Source organism: Doryrhamphus excisus, linkage group LG5 (assembly GCF_037039965.1).
Source record: "Doryrhamphus excisus strain RoL-2023G ecotype Guam linkage group LG5, RoL_Dexc_Guam_v1.1, whole genome shotgun sequence".
Taxonomy (NCBI): domain Eukaryota; kingdom Metazoa; phylum Chordata; class Actinopteri; order Syngnathiformes; family Syngnathidae; genus Doryrhamphus; species Doryrhamphus excisus.
The window spans coordinates 10,468,835-10,483,368 of NC_136361.1; the positions used below are offsets into that span (position 1 = coordinate 10,468,835).

Here is a 14,534-nt window from a genome sequence, read left to right on the forward strand (position 1 = left end):
TCAAGTTTTTAAACAGTTTGAAATTTTTTGGCGCTCTTGCCGAATGTCCCGAATTGCTCAAACCTTTCTTACGCTGTATTACGGTCTTTACGCTTTCATTAAGCTTTGTTACGCTTTGCAGCCGCTTTGCTCGCCGATTTAATTCGCCATCGATTCGGCGTCGGTGTGAACGTAGCTTTAGTCTCGTCTTATACTTTTTCAAGAGCCTCTCTGCACTCATTCATTCATTTTCTACTGCTTTTTTCTCATGAGGATCGCGGGGTATGCTGGAGCCTATCCCAGCTGTCTTCGGGCGGGGTACACCCTGGACTGGTCGCCAGCCAATCACAGGGCACATATAGACAAACAACCATTCACACTCACATTCATACCTATGGACAATTTGGAGTCACCAATTTAACCTAGCATGTTTTTGGAATGTGGGAGGAAACCGGAGTACCCGGAGAAAACCCACGCATGCACAAGGAGAACATGCCAACTCCTCACAGAGATGGCTGACGGTGGAATTGAACCCTGGTCTCCTAGCTGTGAGGTCTGCGCGCTAGCCACTCGACCGCCGTGCTGCCCCCTCTCTCTGCACTGCTCTCTAAAAACCTAAATCATGGAATTGATCCACTGGTCTCTCCACGCAATTGACACAATCTTTTCAATGAGAAGCTCAGGTTTTGGGGAGCCTGCCTGCCCTGACGGAACGAACACCGCCGGGTACGTGATGGACAGTTGGGTCAGTGGAAGCAAATCTTTCCATGGAGGACATGGAAGACGTCTACGTATTCGGGACCATGATACGATACCAGGTGTGTTGCTGATTGGATTGTGCGCTTTCCTGGTGTATCGCAGAATTCATATGACAGAGGCGGCGGATCGAGTTGGCCCACAGCTGCCCATCGGGAATGATTTGGTAGACGAAGCCGTTCACACTCAAAAACTGTGACTGTGACTGCCAATCACAACAAGGATGCCATCTTGGAGAAGTTTTCGGCTTTGCACATTCAGTTGGATCAATTGGGAGACCAGAATGGACACTAGAGTGACCTGGTCTATCGGATTGTGGCTGCCCCAACTAACCCAAACAATATTCTTAATCTGGATTTCGGCGTCCCCACCACGGCTAACCAAGGTCGTGTTGTGAAAACAACAGCGGGACGCTCTGACCCTCCATTATTTCTTCACGGAATGTTGTTTCTCTTCTCTGGGCCCACCACAAACTTCTCCATGGCAACTGCTATGTTTCGCAATGACACCCTGAGAACTGAGCTCCAGGTGGGCGGGGGAAGCGTTGCAGGTTCTCCTTCATTTAAGAGTCTAGTTTGGAGTTGTTGTTTTTTTTCCCTCCCCTCTCCTAGTGGTGCCCCCCTTCTTCGCCCCCTTCATCGCCCAATCATCCCGTCCTGTCACCCCTTGTCTCACTGCATAGTATGTTGTATATGTATGGATGGATCATTGCACTATTTCGCTTGTACTTCAGTATAAGTGACAAGAATAAAGGGTTAGTACATCATCATCATCATCATCACAAGGGCCACATAGTGAAACATTCGCTTTGTGAGGAAGACATTTTGCGTGCTGGGGGAAAACAAACAAGGAGCACACTAATAACCTTACCAGGCACCTGAAACGCCAGCTCCAAAAGGTTTGCCGGACCTCCGTAGTGTCACACCAGGTGGTCCAGAATGTGCCCGAATACAGTGCACCTTGCTAGGCCACACCTGGTGGCTCCTCCAACTATCTCCAACTCCGTCACCGCACACTGGCCCTCCTGATCGTAGTCATGTCATGATATTTGATCCGGACAACAGGTGCACTTGGGAACATCATCATTTCTTCCAGTCATCCTTACCCTCCAGGTACTCTGAGATCTACATTTTAAAAAAAAGTTAAAAAAGCAAAACGTTTGAAAAAAGGATATCGTGCATCTCTAAATTCAACCTGATGAAGTGATGCCTTCAAACGTGTGAGTGTGCATAATGTGTTGAAGAAAGAAATCCAAAACTTATCTCCCACGTCAGACATCATCCGAGGTGCTTTGATTTCAACGGGTTCCATTTTATGTATTATAGCTCATCTGACACGGGTGTTGCGCTTTTCGACATCTACTCCTATCCTCTGTGTGTGAAGCTTCCAAGTACAAGAGACTTGAATCCCCCGCATCGGATGGACTTCTGGTGGTTTTGGTTGTGAAAAAGATGGCACCCTGCAGTCTCAGGTGAGCACCAACAGTAGTTGTTGTCTAGACCACCACACCACCAACTGGCTTTTTGTCACACGGTGCCTTATTTTTCCCAAGGCAACATATGTCTCATCATGGGACCTTTGTGGATGGTACACCAAAAGCATGTCCATGTCGTGTGTGTACAGTTTTAACCATTTGGAAACAACATGTTTATCATTGTCTGTTGCTCCAAGTTTGAATTATACATGACCAGGGCTCGACAATAACGATGTACCGATGGCCCGGGGCAAGTAAATCCAATCAGTGATATTCCCGTCGGGCAAGTGCACTTTGGCATGCCATACTGCCAAGAGTTTTTTTAAAAGCGGTTCTTGTTGGGTGTTGGTAAAACACGGACTGCGTAATTCCGGTGGTAATTTGCAAACCAATCCTTGCAAATCTTGAAATGGACCAATCAGAATCGCATTTTACCCACACTAGGAAAACATCTATCATGGCGTCCCTGCCAACATGGTCTAATTCTTCAACAACTTGTGAAGGAAAACAGCAAAAAGTGATGAACCAGTGCCTCCTAAACAAGTATTTTATTAGCGGCAGCAAATCAAATGATGGCACAGGTGAGTGAATCACATTGCTGTGACAATTTGAAGTGGTCACAATGAAACACCACCCATTAGATCCAATACCAAGTGCTGAGTTTGCACAAGCTACAAAATCTAGCGCTTCCATTTCTCTGGATTTTTCTCACCTTTGCTTCACAAATTATTGTTTGACCATTGAGCATTTTTTTCTGGATTCAAAACACTTTACTAGTACACAAATGTGTCTATTCAATAATGTTTCATTGTGGTGCACAACTTATAAATATCACTGCTTACTACGACTACCATGTGTAAGGTAGTATGGCATGCCATGTTAACATACATTTCAGACATTCCTCCAAATACAATGCATCAATACTATTATCTGATGAATTATCAGCATATATTGATATATGATATCATTAAGGCAGTATTTTCATTTTACATGGGGCAAGTTCGGGCAAGTAGTTCTCACCTTAAGGATTCCCCATGGGCAAGTCATTTTTGTTTTTAATGTAGAGCCCTGATGACTTCAGTGCAGTTTGACTCCATTCATTACTGGAATGGGCATTTTGCAGTCCAAAACCTAAAATGCATAAATATGTGGGAGCAAGACATAAAAACTACATTCATTACATTTTAAACAGACTTTGGTCAAAATAGCAAAACTTGCAGATAATCTCAGCATGTAAAAATCATGCAGACATCTGATTCACGGAGGAGTCATGCAGGAGGGGTTCAGAGTAGAACCGCTGCTTCTTCACATGGAGAGGAGCCAGTTGAGGTGGTTTGGGCATCTAGTCCAGACGCCTCCCCAGTGGGAGAAGGCCTCAAGGCACACCGAGGACACACTGGAGGGATTGTGTCCTAACAGCTGGACTGGGACTGCCTTGGTGTCCTCCGGGAGGAACTGGAAGAGGTGGCCGGGGACCGGGAAGTCTGGGCTTCCCTACTGACAATGCTGCAACCCGGACCCAGATAAGCAGTGGAAAACAGGATGGAATGGAATGCCATCCATCCATTTTCAACACTGCTTATCCTCACAAGGGTCGTGAGCCTATCCCAGCTGGCTTCGGGCAAGAGGCGTGGTACACCCTGGACTGGTCGCCAGCCAATCACACAAATAGACAAACAACCATTCACACTCACAGCCAATAACCTAGCATGCATGTTTTTGGAATGTGGGAGGAAACGGGAGTACCTGGAGAAAAACCATGCACGCACGAGGAGAACATGCAAACTCCACACAGAGATGCCCAAGCGGGTCGAACCCAGGTCTCCGAGCTGTGTGGCCTCCACGCTAACCACTTGTACCGTGCAATTCCTGGAATGGAATGGACTTCCTTAAAAAGCTTTAATGACCACAACTATTTGGGGTCCCGGCAACGTCAGTGACTTAGCGAGTCAATAACAATAACAATAATGCATCAAAATTGACCAATACCAATAATTACCTCATATCAAGTATTTTACTTTGTTGGAATTATTTTTTTCTTTTTTAAATACAGGACAATACATGAAAAAAAGTTTCTCTTGACAGATCTGAAGTTGATTCAATCGATCTCAACTGGACTGTTGGGTTGTCTTAGAAGACACTTGGCCTCTCATCCCATCCCATCCAACCAGGCTTCATCAGTTCCTGCTCAAAGACTAGGTGGGACACACATCAGTCAGACTAGATAGGACAGCACTAGTCTCCTTAAATGTGCCAGATGTTTTTGGGTCCATGTGACCTTTAGTGATTTTTTTTGCACAAAAAATAATGTATCATAATCAATGTTGTTAGGAATGATTGACCTATGCCAGGCAGGCTCCAATTACTTTATATCAAATATTCTACTTTAAAACTCATTTTGGGAAAATATTGTTTATTTGCTATTTTTGTAATGAAGTTTTTTTTACAAAAACGGCATAAAACATAAGAAAACACATTAAAAAGTATAAAAAGTTGATATATCCAGATAGATCTGAAGTTGATCTCGAGATGTAAGTGTAATAAAATCTGAATATATAACGCTAACCAATATACAACGCTAACCTGGTTCGGCACGGCGGTCGAATGGTTAGCCAGTGGTGAGACCAGGGTTCAATTCCACCCTCGGCCATCTCTGTGTGGAGTTTGCATGTTCTCCCCGTGCATGCGTGGGTTTTCTCCAGGTACTCCGGTTTCCTCCCACATTCCAAAAACATGCTAGGTTAATTGGCAACTCAAAATTGTCCATAGGTATGAATGTGAGTGTGAATGGTTGTTTGTCTTTTCTGCCCTGTGATTGGCTGGCGACCAGTCCAGGGTGTACCCCGCCTCTCGCCCAAAGAGAGCTGGGATAGGCTCCAGCACCCCCTTGCAGCAGCACCTTGTTGAAAAAGATAAACTAGTCCTTCTTGCTGTCGTCCTGAGTCTGAGGTGTGGATCCATGAAGCACCAGCAGCCCACACAGCGTGACAGAGATGCCCACCCACCACAGAACCGCTTGACTTTCTCCAAAAATCACCTTCCCTAGTGCAGCCTCCATGCCCAAACAAAGAAGAAGACATATGAACTTACACAATGGAAACAGACTCTTTTCAAAGGCTTACCGATGAAATAAAGTTGCCTGCAGTGGTGGTGACGCTGGCTCTGGCTGAAGAAGAGCAGTAGCGGAGGGCCTTGGAGAAGAAGGTCCACATGGCGGCATTGCAAGCCAGCATCAGGCCCACGCACAACAGCCGCAAGGGGATGTGGAGCTGCAGACGTCAAAAAGTCATTCTCTTTACTTGGCTTACACACATTTATTCATTCATTGGTGATCCTTCTTATTATACTTCCTGTGTATATACTTCCTGGTTGTTGTTTATTATTTAATGGCACATTGAAGTACTGATTTAACTGTTACGGTTGTTTTCGTAAAAGTGGTTCTCACCCACCCAGTGACAGGCTGTAGATCCAGTGTGTGTTTCAAAGTTGCTCAGTGTAACTTGACACATCTCCTCCAGGTAGTCCGCACCGAGAGTGAGTTTAGCAGATAATGACGCAGCACTGCCCAAGCAGCCCGCCAACAACGCGTAAAAAGACCCCAACATTATGCCTTTCACTTTGGACCTGTTGGACTGACCGCCATAGCTGAGTGGAAAGTTGCAATGCAAATCTCTAAACCGGAAATCGGGGTTTTTCCACGCAAAAGCGCCAATAATTCAATTCAATACAGTCGTCTGCTGAAATATATTTATTGCTTCTAGTTTATAATATGTACGATTCTGATATTCACAGAAGACGGTTTCATGAAAGGGATTTTAAATATTTACTGTAAAAGTTAGCCCATTTACTTTTATTGTCTAAACCTTGCACCACAACCTTGTTCCGTTGCCCCACTCTGAATTACACCAATCGCAGTCGCTCCTGGTAGTCACGTGACCATACCGGGCGCATTTCAATGACGTGTTCCCGTTATGGCGGAAGCTCGAGCTGAAACAAACAAGGTAGCAAATTAAGACAGCGTTATTTGAGTCGCCGTGTCATATTCCTTCGTGATGAATAAGGGCAAGGCCAGCGGTGTGTCGTGGGTGAAACCAGCGGAGCCATCTTTTCTGCAGAAGTTTAAAAAAGATGTTGGTTACAAAGAAGGACCGACTGTTGACACAAAGGTATTACACTGTAATGGTTTGTCCTAACCATGTAGGCCACACAGTCAGGAGATCGGGAAGATGTGGGTTCGAATCTCTGCTTGGGTATCTCTGTGAAAAGTTTGCATGTTCTCCCCGTGCGGGCATGGATTTTCTCCGGGTACTCCAGTTTCCTCCCACATTCTAAAACATGCATGTTAGCTTAATTGTTCTGAGGCATAAATGTGAGTGTGAATGGTTGTTTGTCTGTATGTGCCCTGCCATTGGCTGACGACCAGGGTGTACCCTACCTCTCGCCCAAAGACAGCTGAGATAGGCTCCAGCATACCCGCCACGCTAGTGAGAATAAGCGGCATAGAAGATGGATGGATAATTTGTCCTAACGTGGACTATTTGGATGTCATATTGGTGTGAATATTGGGTTATTTTGGTATATAAGGATGTTGGTTAATTGGTCTTCCAAAAGCAGTTTATGTAACCAAACAAATGGAAAATAGCATGAAAAAATGGAAACTCAAATATCTCCCTATGTTTCCACAGTAAATAAAGTAACATGTGTATCTAACTTATCGTTCGGTTTGGTAAAAGTTACATGGTTATTATCTCGTAACATATGTTAGCTTGAAAAGTGAAAAGTAATCTTTGTACAGACAGGATTGTCAAAGTTCTTGACACAGATATGGAATGATTGTTTTGGATGGCCCCTGCAGCGACACACGATGCCAGCGCCGGATGACGATAGCGGGAGTGATCGGGAGGATGAATCGCCTCAAATCGTCGTCCTTGAAGACGGAGACCTGACCTCAGAGGAAGTGAAACATCTCAAAGAGGGAGCGCCACCAAAAGAAGGTTTGGAGAAAAGTAGGATTTTACCCCTGTTGGCAGAAAACCAGCCGCTTGCCGATGGGAAGATCCTCTTCAAGAAACCAGTCAAGCGCTCATCCTCAGACAAATTTCAAGGTATCACTGCCAGCTCCCGCAAGAAGAAGTGTGATGAAGCCGAGAGAGAGGATAAGAAGGAGGTGAATTCTGGGAAAAAGGTGAAAAACAACAGCCTTCTGTCATTTGGGTGCGATGACGAGGAAGAGGAGGACTGACTGGTTGTTTTCAAAGGGGATAATGGGACATTCGTAGAGAAATGATTCATAGGCTGTGTGTCGTTTTGTGTGCATAATTTCTGTATTGAAACGCGCTACGGTTATTCATCTATAAGGAACTACATTTTCTTGGCACAGAATAGAAAAACCTCATCTTTCTTGTAACAGTCTTTGACTCCATGTGGTCCACTAGGTATTAGGATTAGAGATGCACGATGTCTTAAAAAAAAAAAATCTTTAAAGTATAGTTTGTGCACAACTGGAGATAAGAAGGACTAATTAAGATATAACCAAGTGTAGCCGTTGATTTATCCAAATCAGATATAATGAAATTACTACTAGCACATCACTACTATCAGCAGAAGCAGAGTATAGAACAGAGGGAGCCACCTGCCATGACCCAGCAAGGTGCACTGTATTCAGCCACGCACTCCGAGCAGCCGGTGTGACACCCCAGAGGTGTCTGGCAAACCACTTTTCACGCACAATGTGAAAAGTGAATGTTTGCTTACAAAGTGAGCTCAGAGGAAGTAACAACAGGCCCACTTCCTGTTTTCCACCCAAATGGTCTAATTTACTCCACCCCCGGCCCTCCTAGGCTCGCCCACTCCGGTGTAATTGGTCACACTCCCAAGTGCTCCTGAGGACTTCCGGATACGTAGCTCAATGCGCCCCCATATCGGGAAGTCCGGATCGCACAGACGTCAGTAGAACTCTGTGTTAGAAAAAAACTAACATGCAGAGCCATCCCAAACTTCTTCCAGGGCTCACTTCCAAATGCGTATAAACATTAACATAAACATTGTTTAATAAAACATTCATAGGTCGAAAAGGTGGAAAAAGCATGATAGGGTCCTCTTTAGTGTTATCGTATATCGGACATCATTATTCCTTCATATCGGTCTGCTAATCATCGTGCATCCCTAATTCGAATTTTTCATTAAAATGACCAGAAAGATTGCATCATCTTCCTGTTCTTTTATTTCACTCTGAAAGAAGAATTGTCAATTCTGGTGACTTCAGATAAAATCAGATTTTTAAAGTTCTCCACTTTTATTGTAGCTTTGTTGAACAGAAAGCAACAGAATATCAACATAAGAGAATCCCCCCACAGAAAGAATCCCGTCATAACAACCAGATGGAGTGAAATTAGTATTTGATCCCCTACCAATAACCAATCAGAGCGCTTATGTGTCCATAAAACACAACACGGTCAGACTGTCATCAGACCTTCCATCACCATGGGCAACACCAAAGAGCTGACCTCAAGGACAGGATTGTAGACCGTAAAGGTAAAGGAGGAGCTGGTTGATGATGTCAAGGGCGTTGGGAGCGGAGCTGGGCGATTTTGTGCCCATTGCGAATGTGTAGCTATGGATGTTCATCTTGTTACATTTGTAGTTTACCATTTTTTCCATTATTTACACTCAGGAGCAGCTGTTGGCTTTGACATTTTGCTAGCGTAGCGGCAGTGAACGGCAAAAAAGACGGTATCAACCATGTTTACCGTCTGTCGTCATGGGGAACGTGAGATGGAAGCGCTCATGGCGCTAGCCGGGCTACAGCGCGACTACTGTGAGTGTAGCATAATTGCACTGAAGATTGAACAGTATATTTAACTTTATTCTATGTTTATTTAAAGATAATGTACTATTTTATTTCAGCGGCTATTGTTCAATAAGATTGGTTACATTTTAGTTAAACTTTGCATGTGTATTTGGCTTTGACTTTTGTCTAAACAACTTTTGTCAACACAAAATAGGGGGATATATATTTTATATCCATATTCAACCTACATATATCAGGATATGAGTTTTGGAATTTTCATTACCGGGTATTTAAACATAGCTTCCTGTATCAAATCAAATCAACTTTATTTGTAGAGCACTTTTCCTGTAAAGACATGCAACACAAAGTGCTTTACAGAATTTGGTATTGTTAAAAGGCCAGTGCCGGCGGACCGCAGGGTCCGCAGGGATTGGTATGGTAAAGCAGAGCAGATAAATAAGAAGGTGCAAGGCCGTTAAAACATCTAAAAACCAGTAAGAGAATCTTAAAATCGATCTCTGCAGATGTCCTCCTGTTCTTGAAATCTGTTGTGGAGATCCCTCATTGACCGCTGCAACATCTCAGCTGGGATAGTGTGAGTCTCATCCTGAATTCTCTTCTAACTCGTGTAGAGTTCTTGGTTGAGTCCTAAGTTGTAAAAACGTCAGAACTCCCTCTGCAGCTGTCAAACTATGACTGAACAGTTCAATGGTCGCCATGGAGATTTGAGGTCAGCAAAGAATGCAGCTCAAGAACTCTGAGGTGAATTTTATGTTTATGTTGGTATTTATACTCCTATTACATATTACTCCCAAATTTGTGGTTTTGTTTTTGTAATTTGAATGATTTGTAGTCATATTTATAGGTATTTAGTGCTCATTGCTTCTAGTGTAGCTAACATTTGCTAGCTACAGTTTGCTAATGACAGTTAGCTAATAGCTGAGCAAGCATAACATCAACAACAGTAATATAGAGTAGACAGTATTACTGATGCCTCATATTTATTGAGAGTGGTACTGTAGTACTACATAATGTGATATACACTTGTCCATTTATTATTTTAGGCACTGTGCAGCACAACCCACCAGCTCTCCTAAGATGCTGCCCTCAACAACTAGTTCCTTTCAGAATAGCAGTCGCAGCTTGGTCTTTGGTCTGGGCCCCCTTTGATAACCCTATAGAAAATGATGCTGTATAGAAGTTCATTGTACTCAACATTTCCAGGTCAACGTTTTGGCAATTAGACTAGAAATTGCACATTTTCTGAAATTTTACAAAAGTGTATGTGTGAGGTGGCACCCCTAAATCTCAATGGATTTCCTCAAAACTTTGCAAAAGACATTTTTATGTTCATTAGGAAAAAAATGGAATGCCAGCCAAATTTCCCATTCAAATGTGATGCACCCTAGTACACATACAACATAACATACAAGGTGTAGATACCATACGGGGGTGTAGACAGGTGATAAAAGGGGGAGAGGAAAGGGTAAAAAGTACAGTATTTACCGTCATTTCCAATTTATAGAGAATTTTTCTCTATAAACTCGAGAATTTATAGAGAAAATCATAGTTGTACATGTACAGCCATGGAATTATTACTTCTTCAATTTCTTGTTAATGTTAATGGTGAATGGTTTAATGGTCGCTACAAGTTTGTTACCTGAAGACCATCATGATCACGTACAATGCCATTGCTATTGATGGAAGAATTAAGGTGGATATGGTTATCATCAAGAAAACCATAGTGAGGACCAGGTTCACCATCAAAGTTCAGGCTTATCAATATTCCACATCCCAAAATTCCCATTATTACACGGTTATCGTTCAGGATTTTTGGAGCAGTTTATCTTAGTGAGTCTGACAGCTGTAAGAAGGAACTGAGAACTGAGATACTGGACCTGGACACACTTTGGCTGTATTATCAAAAAAAGCAAAAAAAGATCAAAAAGTTTAGCGGACTAAGGTTGATAAATATTATGCTGAATGTATGTAAATAGTACCATCATTGGGACATAGAAACAATCAAGTAAAGCCCAAGTACAGGAGTAAAACTAGCTTGATGCACACTGTATTTGTGTCTTGTAGCTAAACACAAAATAAATTAGTTTATTTTTAATTTCATAATAGGCTGTTTTCATCAAATCACCTTTAATTTAGCAATAAAGTCAGGGCTCTACATTAAAAACAAAAATGACTTGCCCATGGGGAATCCTTAAGGTGAGAACTACTTGCCCGAACTTGCCCCATGTAAAATGAAAAGACTGCCATAATGATATCATATATCAATATATGCTGATAATTCATCAGATAATAGTACTGATGCATTGTATTTGGAGGAATGTCTGAAACGTATGTTAACATGGCATGCCATACTACCTTACACATGGTAGTCGTAGTAAGCAGTGATATTTATAAGTTGTGCACCACAATGAAACATTATTGAATAGACACATTTGTGTACTTTTTGAACTTTGAACTTTGAACTAGTAAAGTGTTTTGAATCCAGAAAAAAATGCTCAATGGTCAAACAATAATTTGTGAAGCAAAGGTGAGAAAAATCCACAGAGAAATGGAAGCGCTAGATTTTGTAGCTTGTGCAAACTCAGCACTTGGTATTGGATCTAATGGGTGGTGTTTCATTGTGACCACTTCAAATTGTCACAGCAATGTGATTCACTCACCTGTGCCATCATTTGATTTGCTGCCGCTAATAAAATACTTGTTTAGGAGGCACTGGTTCATCACTTTTTGCTGTTTTCCTTCACAAGTTGTTGAAGAATTAGACCATGTTGGCAGGGACGCCATGATAGATGTTTTCCTAGTGTTTTCCTAGTGTGGGTAAAACGCGATTCTGATTGGTCCATTTCAAGATTTGCAAGGATTGGTTTGCAAATTAGCACCGGAATTACACAGTCTGTGTTTTACCAACACCCAACAAGAACCGCTTTTAAAAAAACTCTTGGCAGTATGGCATGCCAAAGTGCACTTGCCCGACGGGAATATCACTGATTGGATTTACTTGCCCCAATTTTGTTTTAACTTGCCCTGGGCCATCGGTACATCGTTATTGTCGAGCCCTGAAAGTCAATCAACCAAGCAAAAAAGTGCATTAAAAAAATGGGCACCATTCAGACATGCGTTAGATATCCTTGTGTACACAATTAATAGGCACACCCACCTCCACCTTGAGTACATATTGCTTTAAGAAGCACTCGCCATGTCACGTCATGTCAGTAAAAAACAATCATTCAAATGCTGGAATCCATCCATCCATCCATCCATCCATCCATCCATGGGAGTTCCAGTCCTTGGTCACCTCTTCTACTTCCAAAATTTGAAAAATTCCAACAATGTATATTTTGCACTGTTTATTCATTCGGTCTTATGACATGGAAGTGAGACAAAAACTGTTTTCAATAAGCGATTTATTGCAAACAAACAAACTGAAAGATGAAAAGTCCAAGACCCTTTGAAAGGGAAGATCTTGGCAAAATGTGGATTGAAAATGATTTTGTATTCACACGGTCATGATCACTTGATAGCAAAGACAAAAGAGTCTTCTCCCTCTCAGAACGCCGTGGGATTGTCGAGGTTGGATGGACTAAGACATCTGAAACTTCTTCCAAGATCCCGAGAGTCACGGAACAAAAAAATTAAGTGGTAGACCCAAATAATGTTACCGACCTTGAGTCAGAGGATCCCATTGGCTGCCCAAATGAAGGTTGTTACTGGTGCTAAGTGCAGTCCAATAACCAGACACAATCTGCCAGGGAAGACTTTTAAAGGCCTCGTCTCCTTCAAAGACACACATTTGTTTGGAATTTGCAGGAGAGTACCAAACATGGGACATTGAAAGGTGGAAGAAAGTTCCTTTAATGAATTCCAACGTTACTGGCATGACAAACACTTGAGATGTGTAAAACGGGAGGCACCCAAGTGTTTTATTTCGACCTGTCTTGCCTTCATTTTTGTCCAGATTGAGTTTTTATGCCGTGGCTGTCTGTGGACTCTCTGCTGTCCTGTTGATCTCACGTCCCCCCCAAGATTAGTAGGTCAACGTAGGTCTCAACACCTCAGTCCTTTCACTGTCCTGTGAAACACTGGTGGAGCTGAGCCATCAGAGAATCTAGTTTGAGCTTGCACCATCCATCCATCTATTTTCCTCCGCTTATCCGGGTCCGGGTCGCGGGGGCAGCAGTCTTAGTAGGGAAGCCCAGACTTCCCGGTCCCCAGCCACCTACTCCAGCTCCACCGGGAGGACACCAAAGCGTTCCTCGGCCAGCTGTGAGACATAATCCCTCCAGCGTGTCCTAGGTCTGCCCCGGGGCCTTTTCCCGGCTGGGCATGCCCGGAACACCTCACCAGGGAGGCGTCCGGGAGGCATCCGGACTAGATGCCCGAGCCACCTCAACTGACTCCTCTCGATGTGAAGGAGAAGCGGATCTACTCTGAACCCCTCCTGGATGGCTGAGCTCCTCACCCTATCTCTTACATAGATCTCGTGCATGGGAACATAGATCCACCGGTCAATTGAGAGCTTTGCCCTCCGGCTCAGCTCTCTTTTCATCACGACGGTCCGGTACAGCGACCACATTACTGCCGAGGCTGCACCGATCCGTCTGTGGACCTCACTCTCCCACTTTCCCTCACTCGTGAACAAGACCCTGAGATACTTAAACTCTTCCACCTGGGGCAGGACCTCATTCCCAACCCGGAGGGAGCACTCCACCCTTTTCCGACTGAGAACCATGGCCTCTGATTTGGAGGTACTGAGTCTCATCCCAGACGCTTCACACTCAGATGCAAACCGTCCCAGTAAACGCTGAAGGTCGCAGCCCGAAGAGGCCATAAGAACCACATCATCTGCAAATAGCAGAGATGAGATTCTAAGGCCCCCGAACCGGACTCCCTCAACACCTTGGCTGCGCCTAGAAATTCTGTCCATGAAAATTGTGAACAGAATTGGTGACAAAGGGCAGCCTTGGCGGAGGCCAACATTCACCGGAAACAGGCTCGATTTACTACTGGCAATGCAAACCAGACTCCTGCCTCGTTTGTACTTGAGCTTGCACCCAACATTGTAAAGAATTTCACTCTTTCGAGTCTTCTGGTGATCTCCTCAATAGTTGGTAGATGACAGTGTTGTCTGGAATCGGGACTAACATTCCGATTCAACCGGGCTCGTTCAAATGTTTTTATTTTGATTCCTAGTTTCCATACACATCTTGTATGTATAAATGTATAAATAGCAACAATCACCTTCATGTACATGATCGACATGATGAATGTTCACACCTTTGCGCTGCAGAAACAACACAGTACCTCGTCTTTGATGCTCTACATCGGACCTCCTCTAAGTAGCCAGAATCATGGAAGCTAAGCAATACATGACGTCTGTCTCATTCCAATGTAAGCAGGGTTTCAGGATGCTTGTGTTACTTGTGGTTGCCAAAAGGCCCGTGAGAAATGACTAACTTTTCTGACCTATAAATGTTTCCGATAATGAGCGTTGCACATTTGGAAGTGAGCTCTGAA

General features: G+C 43.5%; 3 protein-coding genes and 1 long non-coding RNA gene across 4 annotated transcripts in view; 3 read left to right on the forward strand and 1 right to left on the reverse strand.

Moving 5' to 3' along the window:
• The window catches only part of zdhhc3a (zDHHC palmitoyltransferase 3a), a 34,177-nt gene extending 32,058 nt beyond the window's left edge, over nucleotides 1-2,119 (forward strand). The window contains exon 8 of the transcript XR_013627399.1: nucleotides 2,061-2,119. The gene's annotated coding sequence lies outside the window, so the exon portion shown is untranslated. The remainder of the gene's footprint in view (nucleotides 1-2,060) is intronic.
• A 2,901-nt stretch (nucleotides 2,120-5,020) lies between these two features.
• Nucleotides 5,021-5,874, reverse strand: LOC131105115 (transmembrane protein 42-like). The gene is made up of 3 exons (XM_058052891.2): nucleotides 5,659-5,874; nucleotides 5,332-5,478; nucleotides 5,021-5,261 (listed from the first exon to the last, which is right to left on the reverse strand). The coding sequence occupies exons 1-3, from the start codon at nucleotides 5,812-5,814 to the stop codon at nucleotides 5,127-5,129; spliced, it is 438 nt and encodes a 145-aa protein (XP_057908874.2). The 5' UTR covers nucleotides 5,815-5,874; the 3' UTR covers nucleotides 5,021-5,126.
• A 285-nt stretch (nucleotides 5,875-6,159) lies between these two features.
• On the forward strand, nucleotides 6,160-8,493 carry kiaa1143 (KIAA1143 ortholog). Its single transcript, XM_058053057.2, has 2 exons — nucleotides 6,160-6,375; nucleotides 7,065-8,493. The coding sequence occupies exons 1-2, from the start codon at nucleotides 6,262-6,264 to the stop codon at nucleotides 7,449-7,451; spliced, it is 501 nt and encodes a 166-aa protein (XP_057909040.2). The 5' UTR covers nucleotides 6,160-6,261; the 3' UTR covers nucleotides 7,452-8,493.
• Nucleotides 8,494-8,960: 467 nt separating this feature from the next.
• LOC144898514 (uncharacterized) lies at nucleotides 8,961-12,312 on the forward strand. Its single transcript, XR_013627400.1, has 4 exons — nucleotides 8,961-9,026; nucleotides 9,524-9,594; nucleotides 9,682-9,761; nucleotides 10,064-12,312. It is a non-coding gene; the product is annotated as an uncharacterized LOC144898514 (long non-coding RNA).
• The last annotated feature ends 2,222 nt before the right edge of the window (nucleotides 12,313-14,534 follow it).

Bases quoted from the DNA above. Each gene is read 5' to 3' on its own strand.
- kiaa1143 (XM_058053057.2), top strand. From the start codon at position 6,262: ATGAATAAGGGCAAGGCCAGCGGTGTGTCGTGGGTGAAACCAGCGGAG. The intron at 6,376-7,064 runs GTATTACACTGT...TGGCCCCTGCAG, and splicing joins GACCGACTGTTGACACAAAG to CGACACACGATGCCAGCGCC.
- LOC131105115 (XM_058052891.2), bottom strand. From the start codon at position 5,814: ATGTTGGGGTCTTTTTACGCGTTGTTGGCGGGCTGCTTGGGCAGTGCT. The intron at 5,479-5,658 runs GTGGGTGAGAAC...TGACGTCTGCAG, and splicing joins GATCTACAGCCTGTCACTGG to CTCCACATCCCCTTGCGGCT. The intron at 5,262-5,331 runs GTAAGCCTTTGA...TTGGGCATGGAG, and splicing joins CAGGCAACTTTATTTCATCG to GCTGCACTAGGGAAGGTGAT.